At 34.6% G+C, this 10,336-nt stretch overlaps 1 protein-coding gene across 1 annotated transcript; it reads left to right on the forward strand.

Annotated features, from left to right (window-relative positions):
* Positions 1–637: 637 nt before the first annotated feature.
* On the forward strand, positions 638–8,537 carry LOC107826962 (protein trichome birefringence-like 41). Its single transcript, XM_016654008.2, has 5 exons — positions 638–1,139; positions 1,238–1,409; positions 1,743–1,918; positions 2,539–2,697; positions 7,935–8,537. The coding sequence occupies exons 1-5, from the start codon at positions 838–840 to the stop codon at positions 8,257–8,259; spliced, it is 1,134 nt and encodes a 377-aa protein (XP_016509494.2). The 5' UTR covers positions 638–837; the 3' UTR covers positions 8,260–8,537.
* Positions 8,538–10,336: the final 1,799 nt, after the last annotated feature.

Here is a 10,336-nt window from a genome sequence, read left to right on the forward strand (position 1 = left end):
GGAAGAAGTTTACATCCTATACGGTTATTTTTGTGAGAGAAAAAACAGAAAGAATGAGAGAAAAAAAATAATACACAGCGTATTTAATGGCTTAACGGTAGGAAGTGACCACAAATAAATATTTTGCTATAAAAATTAAAAGGTAGCTGTAGAAGATAATTATTTAAAATTAAATTATTTATAATAAATAATGTGTCAACCTTTGCTATATGAGGTAAAATTTCCTTAAAAGAAGCCTAAGCTAATTTTAGAATGGGCCAAACTCATTGAAAGTGGACTAGAAATCATATGGCTAGCGGCCCAAAATTTTCAAGCCCAACGAAAACGTACAATTCTGGTTATACAAGTGGGCAATATTATGCATGGGAATGTTGGCTATCCAAGTGGGCAATATGATGGGAGATCTAGCTTAAAATAACTAAAGGAAAGAAATCTCGCAGGACATAAAATAAAGTATGAGGTGACATGTTATATCATTTGGTAGCCATATGGTCCAAATGTTGGAAATAAATAAAGCAAGGATATACCTTTGCTTAGAAGGATCAAATTAAATTGCTGAAACTTGATAAAAACAAATCGTAAACATCAAGCAATAATGAGAACAATTATTTTCTACCAAATAAGCTAAGGTCGCTACACTCAGTACATAACATGAAAATAATTAAAATAAAGAAACAAAAAAGTGTGCTTGGCTCCAACAACATGACACCATTGATCCAAAGCTAAGCCTGTATTTCTACAATGAATTATTCATCATAAGCACTTGCAGTTTAGATACTTTTCGCTCTTTTTTCAGATTAATTTAATTAATTTTCTTCTTCCCTGTTCTTTGATTTGATGGAAGGTGGACGATATTTCAGCTATGTATATTTCGTTTATGTTATTTTGTTCGTCTTGTGCCTTCACAACCAGTCAACTAGCGCCGTACTACTAAAGCATTTTAGTCACTCTGGAGGATCAAAAGCCAGAAGCTCATGTGTTTTTTTCCAGGGGAGTTGGATTTATGACGATTCAAATCCATTATACAATTCATCGATCTGTTCTTTTATCGAAGGACAATTCGATTGCCAAGGAAATGGACGACCTGATAAACTCTATCTCAAGTACAAGTGGAAGCCTACTGCGTGTGAATTGCCCAAGTTCGTATAATCAATTACATATATATACCTTATTATATTTTGTCTAATTAATTTTCGCTAAAACGTCCTAGTTTACAATATATTTTTTTGGGGGACAGATTTGATGGATTGGATTTTCTGAAGAGGGTGAAGGGGAAGAAGATAATGTTCATAGGGGACTCTTTGAGCCTTAACCAATGGCAATCACTCACATGCATGTTGCATGCAACAGTGCCCCACCTTAACTTCACAATCCAAAGGAAAGGCGACGTCTCCAACTTTGTTTTCCAGGTAAACTTCATTACTAGCTTCCGTTTTTAAGTTCTATACACTAACGGTATATAAAAATATTTATACTGTCATGTCACATGCATATAAATAAGACCATTACAATATATCTCTATCATAACTATTATTAATTGATAAACCTAGTAAAAATGATAAGTAATCTGTCAGTAAAATTATACATTAAAAGATCTTTAATAATTACCATAGCTTATATAGCATCTCCCATTACTTACATATAGGAGCGCCCTTGATAAATACAAAATGTGATTTCTTTGAATTTTACTGTACAACTTCATTTCTAAAAGTTAATTAATTATATTTGGACTTTTGTTGCAGGACTATAACGTTTCTTTGATTTTATCACGGAACGCCTTTCTGGTAGATTTGGTGAAAGAGAGGATAGGCAGAGTTCTGAAGCTGGATTCAATACAAAATGGTGATGCTTGGAAAGATTTGGACATGCTCATTTTTAATACATGGCATTGGTGGCTCCACAAGGGAAGCCAACAACCGTAAGCTTTTCTTAATTAATCTTTTATATATGCCTTTTGACTTATATTGCTCTTGCTGTACAACTTGCTTAATTTATCTTATGAAAGGTTTGATAGCTATTTGCCCAATTTTCTAATCATATTTAGTTTTTTTTTAAAGACGGACAACATATTTAGCATAATTAATTTTGTTTTTACTAAAAGAAAATATAAATCTCCCATATATATGGCGAATTCTTTTCTTGTAGAAAAAAACTCATATAAATTGAGATAAATTCCTTCTCACTTGGTAGCATTCACAGTCCTCAATTGAGATTAATTCCTTCTTTACCTCTTTAAGAGTGCATTTTGTGAAGTTGTTCTCCCGATATTTGTACCTTTTGTATAGTTGGATTGCTCATCTCCTCTTGTGAATGTAGGTCAATTGACTGAACCATATTAAATATTTATATCTTTTTTGATATATTTCTCTTTATTGTCCAATTTCTCAATGTTTAAAATTTACTTTATTAGCTTCCGCATGACATTTAATTATTTCGATCCTAATAAGATTTTCAAATATATCCACTTTTTTAATTCTTTTATATCGTATCGTGTAAAATTCTCTATATTTGTGGCTTAATTTGATATATTTGTTCCAGATGGGATTTTATTCAAAAAGGAGATCAAATTTATAAAGACATGGATCGTTTGGAGGCCTTCAAGGAGGGACTCAAAACTTGGTCCAGATGGGTAGAATCTAATATTGATCCTACCAAAACAAAAGTGTTCTTTCAGGGCATCTCTCCAACACATTACAAGTACGCTTCTTACTTTCTTTTCTTTTTTGGTATCCTTTTTTTCATAGGATTGGTATTAAATTTAATTCATTTGTGTACTTGTGGCTTTAGAATGGAATTGACTGTAGCAACAACAACAACAATCCAATAAAATCTCACAATGGAGTCTGGAGAAGGTAGTGAGTACGTACACCTTACTCCTACCCAAATGGAGTAAAGAGGTGTTTTCGATAGACCCTCAGCTCAAGAAGACAAAAAGAGACAATATATCAGTACCATCAACAGAAAATCATAAAAATAAGCATCACAAGAACTAGAAAATAGATGAAAACCAATAACAATAACCAGTAAATAAGGTCCGATACAATAAAAAACGGGAGAATAGTGTGAACACAATATTAACCACTAAGAGTCTAAGGCAAAACCCTATCAGACTAGCCTTACACCTGTACGATGTAGAAAAATGCTCAACTAGCTCCTAACCTACAACCATAATGCTCGACCTCCACACCTTCCTATCAAGAGCCATGTCCTCGGAAATCTGAAGGCACGCCATGTCCTGTCTGATTACTTCTCTCCAATACTTCTTAGGCTGCCATCTACCTCTTCTCGTACCCGACAAAGCCAACCGTTCACACCTCCTTACTAGGGCATCTGGGCTTCTCCTCCGTATGTGCCCGAACCAACTGAGTCTCGCTTCCCGAATCTTGTCATCCATAGCAGCCACATACACCTTCTCCCAGCCAATGGAATTGAAATTTAAGAATTTCTTTGAAATGCAGAACTGGGATTACTAACCCTATTCGATTGTCACAACTTAATTACAAGTAAACTTTGTCCTTTCTTCTCCTTATATTTTTATTTTACGTGGTTTAACATAGACTTTGATTTTGTCTTAATTACTATATTTGAAAGGCCGAAAGGTGTTTCAATCCTAAGGATCATTGCGCTGGATTGCAAATCGTGAAGTCTATTTTCAACATGTAAAATGAAGTTTTAGGACCCTAATAAAAAAGCTATATTATCGGGAGTCCCTAGCCAAATTAAATACACATAAAAGCACACACTAGTAGCGACAAAGGTGTCCCCTTCCTCTCCTAATCGTCTCGTCCCACCTACTATATATGAGTACTAAAATTTAATTTGTCTTTTTTATAATTTTTTCAGAAACTAAGGTCTTTTTGAGACTTCTCAATCTAAGAACTTCCATATAATTACAACCTTTTAGGCAGGGTCTAAAATCAACTACTAATAAAATTTGGTAATTAAAGTGTAACTTCTATATATTAAAAAAAAAAAAAGATTTCAATCAACTCACACCTTAAAGACAACAATAGATAATCGTTCATAATAGTAAGTGTTGCGGAATATCGTGGGTTAACTAGCACACAATCTCACACAAAGCAAATAGAGAAGAAAAATCAACACAAGAATTTAACGAGGTTCAGCTAAGCCTAATCCTCGGGGCAAAAGAAGAGAGAGTTTTTCACTATGAATGAGAAGAAAAACACAATACAATCTATAGAATCCCCAACTACAACCCCTATATATAGATCCCAAAAGGTCCCAAACATATATGAGAAAGGTTTCCCAATTTGACAAGGACTATAGGTTTTCCTTTCCCAAATCTATTAGGACAATGGGTTTTCCTAAACCTATAGTGACTATGGGTTTCCTAAAAATACAAGGAAATAATTCAAGCCACAAATAACAAATCTTCCCCTTGGCTTGAATTCTCTTCATCAACAGAAACAACGTCTCTCTACCTTGCCCTCAGCCCTCGCAAGGGCTCTATCCATTTTCGCACGCATCAACCAAGTCTAGGAAACACCTAAACTTGTTAAGAGACTCAATCTCTTTACTCATAGCACTAATCCGTCGATTTGGTTCTATACTCGGAATAGCTTCTAGATAGTTATAACACTCAATCGCATAAACGGTCTCTGCAACTACCAAAGCAAATCCCACTGGATTCGTATATCCAAGAAGATTCTCATCAACTATGTTTGCAACCTCTGCGGTCGGTTGATCATTCTCTTCTCTCTGCCTGTTGCAATGCTATATAGTTGTTGTTGCGCAGGTGCATCGACATTATTATCTTGATCAATATTTTGCACCTCCTCGACTTCCTCTACTTTAGAACTACTGGGTTGAGCTAGTGGAGATTCAATTTCTAGCTCTATGCGGTCACTGACACCACGATCTGTTTCTGCTATTGCCTTCTCCCTCTGACTGTCCAGTGAGGCAGATTCATTGAATGTTACATCCCTACTGATAATTAGCCCTGGAGTCTTTTGATCTGTGCACCACAACTTATAACCTTTCACTCCAGTTGCATACCCTAGAAATATGCACTTCTTTGCCCTCGGCTCAAGTTTTCCATCTCTCACATGAGCATAAACATAAGCATGACAACCAAATATCCTTAAATTTGAATAATCAGCAGGCGAACCAGACCATACCTCAAAAGGAGTTTTGAACTCAATAGTTGTGGATGGAGATCTATTGACTAAATAAGAAGCTGTATTGATTGCTTCAGCCCAAAAATCTTTGCTAACACATGAGTGTGAAAGCATGTTGCGTGCCCTATCACAAAGCATTCTATTCATACGTTCTGCAATACCATTTTGTTGTGGTGTTCCGACACAAATGCGGTATCTCACTATTCCCTTCTTGCTGCAGAAATTATCGAACTCAGAATTTCAAAATTCCAACCCATTGTCAGTTCGAAGATGCTTAACTTTTCTTTCTGCCTGCCTCTCAACCATCGTCTTCCATTTAACAAATGTCAGAAATGGCTCATCTTTTGTTTTCAGAAAATATACCCACACCATCCTTGAGTAATCATCAATCAAAGTCATAAAATACCTGACACCATTCTTGAAGGGAACTCTGTTTGGACCCCACAATTCAGAGTGTATATAATCTAATTTGTCTCTGGTCTTGCACTCGGCCTTCTTGATGAACTTTACCCTTGTCTGTTTACCAAACACACAATGCTCACAAAAATTAAAAACTTAATTTTTGTACCCATTCAGCAAATTCTGCTTACTCAACAAAGATAATCCATTATCACTCATATGGCCAAGTCGCAAGTGCCACAACTGAGACTGATTCAGATCACTTTTCCCAGAAGCTACAACAGCTTCCCCTTTAACTACACTGGCCTGAAAATGATACAACTTAGAATGTAGTTTACCCTTTAAGAGTACCGTGGAGCTTTTACACACTTTAAGTATTCCATTCTCGGAGTGAAATTTATACCCTCGATCATCCAAAGTCGAAAGAGAAATCAAATTTCTCTTTATCCGAGGAACATGCCCACACTCAATGTTTCTGATAATTCCGTCGAACATTCTCAATTTGATGTTACCAACCCCCTCTACTGGTAATGGATTATCATCTCCCATATAGACAGTCCCACTCATTTGTTTGTAAGTTGCAAACCAATTCTTGTGTGGACACATGTGGAAAGTAACACCAGAATCAAGAACCCAAGAATTTTGCCCATGACTAGAACTCACAGCACAAACTTCCCCTACATAATCACTATCATCAGAATTATTGCCAGTGTCAACAATATTTGCCGAATTATCTATTTTCTGTTTCCCTCTTTTCTCCTTTAGCTTAGGACAATCTCTCTTGTAGTGACCTTGCTCCCCTCACTCATAACAGTTTTGCTTCCTTGCTCTAGACTTTGACCTTGCGGTTGACTTTTTCCTGTTAAAGTCCTTTTGTTGTGTTCTTCCTCTAATCACAAGACCCTCGCCCTCAATTCTGTTGTCTGGAAAGCTCTTTTTCAACTCTATAGATTTTAGTGCATTACTTACATCTTCTAGTGAAATGTTGTCTTTCCCATATAGCAGTGTATCGACAAAAGTATCATAAGACTGTGGTAAAGAACATAACACAATCAAGGCCTGATCCGCACTCTCAATTTTGATATCCACATTTTTCAGGTCCATTATAATTGAATTAAACTCATCAAGTTGTGTTTTAACAGGTGTACCTTCGTTCATACGGAGATTGTATAACCTCTTTTTCAGGTAGAGGCGGTTTGTCATCGATTTCTTAGAATACAGATCTTCCAGCTTCTTCCATGCCATTGCTGCAGAATTTTCTTCAGCAATTTTCCGAAGAACGCTATCTGTAACGCTTATGAAGATTGCACTCAAAGCCCTTTCCTTCAGGTCTTCCTTCTTTATCTCTTTCATATCTTTAAGAAAACCCTCATCAATTGCTTTCCATAATCCTTTTAACACCAGGGACGATTTCATCCTAATCTTCCATGGACTAAAACTAGAACTTCCGTCAAATTTCTCTACTTCGTACTTTGTTGAAGATGATGAAGACATCTTAACCCTAAATTATTTGTAGAAACCCGAACCTTGCTCTGATACCAATTGTTGCAGAATATCGTGGGTTATCTAGCACACAATCTCACACAAAGCAAATAGAGAAGAAAAATCAACACAAGGATTTAACCAGGTTCGGCTAAGCCTAATCCTCGGGGCAAAAGAAGAGAGAGTTTTACATTATGAATGAGAAGAAAAGTACAATACAATCTATAGAATCCCCAACTACAACCCCTATATATAGATCCCAAAAGGTCCCAAACATATATGAGAAAGGTTTCTTAATTTGACAAGGACTATAGGTTTTCCATTCTCAAATCTATTAGGACAATGGATTTTCCTAACCTATAGTGATTATGGGTTTTCTAAAAATACAAGGAAATAATTCAAGCCACAAATAACAGTAAGATTACTAACCTGAAAGAGTAGGGGTAGTAAATTGGTTAAAAGAAAATAGTTAGCTACTCATATTATCCATTAAAAATGGGTTGGATAATGGACTTTTAAAAACGGGTCAAATAAAGAACCATATTACCCATTTAAAAAATGGATAACCAATGTATAACTAAAGGGGTTAACTTTTACGTTTATAAAACATCAAATTGGGAGCTCCTCAAGTTTGAGAGATTAAGAATTCTCTCAAAAGTGATCATATTCAAGAAGCCATGGATAATATGGTTACCCATATTATCCGCCGGTTAACTTGTTTTTTATCCGTATTAAATATGGGTCAGTTTGAAAAATTTTCATTCCCCATTTTTTGTCTGTCCCATATCCGAATCGACCCATCCATTTGTCACCCCTGCCTAGGAGCGGCAGGGGGTAATGATTAATTAATGATTGTGAGAGTATCTGAGAATTTTTGCTTGTTTTCTAATGTTTTTATGGGAACATATATATCAGTGGGCAAGAATGGAATGGTAGCAAGGCAAGTAGTAATTGCAATGGAGAGACCCAACCAATTAGTGGGTCAATGTATCCAGGTGGACCGATGGCTGCAGCAACCGTGGTGAAGGAAGTGTTAAGTAACATGTCAAAGCCAGTGACATTACTTGATATCACACTACTTTCTCAGCTAAGGAAAGATGGACACCCTTCCATTTATGGTATTAACGCAAAGGGAAAGGGCAATGATTGTAGTCATTGGTGTCTTGCTGGTGTACCTGATACTTGGAATCAAATATTTTACGCACTTCTTGTTAACCAAGGCAAGTTAAATATTATATGAAAGAATTTAATTTGCAAGCACATGTAGATCCAAGATTTAAATATTATGGGAGTTCGAGTTTAGAATTTTAACGCTATGTATTTGATTTACTAGAATTTGAGACACACCTACTGAGTTCAAATGAATCTATAAAATATATGGTTAGGAGCGTATCTATGTGTTGGAGCATGGGGCAAGTGAACCATTACTCCTCTCTCTATACAATGTATAATAATGTTATATTTCTTAAATTTACACATGTGCACCCAAGCTCAAAAAGTCTTATGGTGCAATTATTAGTGAGTACATATTTACAAGTGAAGTTAGAGGTTCAAATCTTGGTTTATAGGCATGTCTAGTGTCCCTTCTTGTGTTTTAATTAAGTATTTTTTTTAATTTGGTTTATTTATTCAAAATCTCCAAATCTAACACATTGAGATCCTTAATCTCCTTTTGTCATTGCAAAATTTTATGTAGTTAAAAACTAATAGCAGCGGATGATGTAGTGTGGAGCAAGATACTACTAGAAAATCGGCAAAAATCGACCAAGAAAAATCGATCAACTTTGATCGGTCAAAAAACCGAATAAAGTTGATCGGTTTTTTCAAAATATTTTAATTTTAAATTCTTTTTTAGGAAACCGACCAATTTTGGTCGGTTTCCTTTGGCGCAAAAATGCAGGAAACTATTTTTGAGTCCCGCAAATTATTTTTCGAGAAATCGACCAAAAAAATTAATATTAAAAAAATCGACCAATTTTGGTCGGTAAATTCGGCCGGTCATTTTAAAAAACTGACCAACTTTGGTTGGTAATTTTATTTTTTAAGAAAACCGACCAACTTTGGTCGGTTATTTTCGTGCGAAAATACAATTAAAGAGTATAAATAAAAGAAAAGACAATCTTAAAACAAAATGTACCAATGGTCTAGTGGTAAAATAGTATCTTGACACAGTACACACCCCGGTTTGATTTCCAGATGGTGAATCTTTTGATTACATAATTAAAATACCGACCAACTTTGGTCAGTTTTTTTTTGTAATATTTTTTTTGAATTTAATTGACCGACCAACGGTGGTAGGTAATTTCCGACCAACTTTGGTCGGTATATTAAAACGACCATCAAAATACCGTCAAAATGTATTTGGCCGTATTTTGGTCGGTAATTGGCCATAATCGACCAAAGTTGGTCGATTTTTTTGGTCGGTATTTACTGAATTTCTAATAGTGAGATTTTTTTTTAATTTTAACCTATAATTTCTAAATGAAAATGAGTTCATGGTAAGAATCTAAAGATTGAACCCATTCACATATAAATTTTGGATTAACCTTTTATAATAGTGTATTTATTTGTTTGGAATTCTGAATCTGCCTCTGCGTATGGTCAAATTGAAATAGAAGTATGTGTGTTACTGAAATAGAACAACACATGAAATGGTGCCTAAGAAAATTATGTGTGTCGTACGTTCAAACTTCAAACTAATCTACCTATCTATACTATATTAAAATTAAAAGCACGAAGGTCCTTAGCGAAGTATCGTTCGTCTTTTTTACCCTTTTCAAATAGAGTTTGCACGGGAAAAAATAGTCATTTTGTTTATTTTACTATATTTAGGAATAATCATTTAATTAATTTCCTACTATTTAGGAACAATCATTTAATTAATTATTAATCTAATACTTAAAGCTTTTATTTTTGAATTTCTTTTAGATCTAAAATTTCAAACACTTTCAACTAAACTAGGAAAGTTTTCGTTATTCAATAAACTAAAAAAGTTTCGTCTTTCAACTAACTTAGGAAAATTTTATTCACTTTCAAGAAAAGTATCGTAGGAAGTTTTTTAGTTAATAAACTTTTGACAGAGTACTTCTTCAAAAAATATTAGGTAAAAACTATTTTTTTTTTGGTTTTGGAGTCTTTATTTTCTGATAAATCATTAAACTATACATTATTTTACTTTATACAAATCATTTCATGTTCCAAATTATATACCCAATTTGTTTTTATAAAAGAAGCGACAATCTTACGTTTTCATCATCAAACTTTACATTATTCGAGCAGTTCGAGCAGCAACTATAAAACTAAGAATTTTTAGGTTT

The sequence above is a fragment of the Nicotiana tabacum genome, chromosome 10, assembly GCF_000715075.1.
Source record: "Nicotiana tabacum cultivar K326 chromosome 10, ASM71507v2, whole genome shotgun sequence".
Classification (NCBI taxonomy): Eukaryota; Viridiplantae; Streptophyta; class Magnoliopsida; order Solanales; family Solanaceae; genus Nicotiana; species Nicotiana tabacum.

Excerpts from the sequence above, each read along its gene's own strand:
- LOC107826962 (XM_016654008.2), top strand. The coding sequence starts at position 838 with ATGGAAGGTGGACGATATTTCAGCTATGTATATTTCGTTTATGTTATT. Across the intron at positions 1,919-2,538 it reads CACAAGGGAAGCCAACAACC|ATGGGATTTTATTCAAAAAG; the intron begins GTAAGCTTTTCT and ends TATTTGTTCCAG. Across the intron at positions 2,698-7,934 it reads ATCTCTCCAACACATTACAA|TGGGCAAGAATGGAATGGTA; the intron begins GTACGCTTCTTA and ends CATATATATCAG.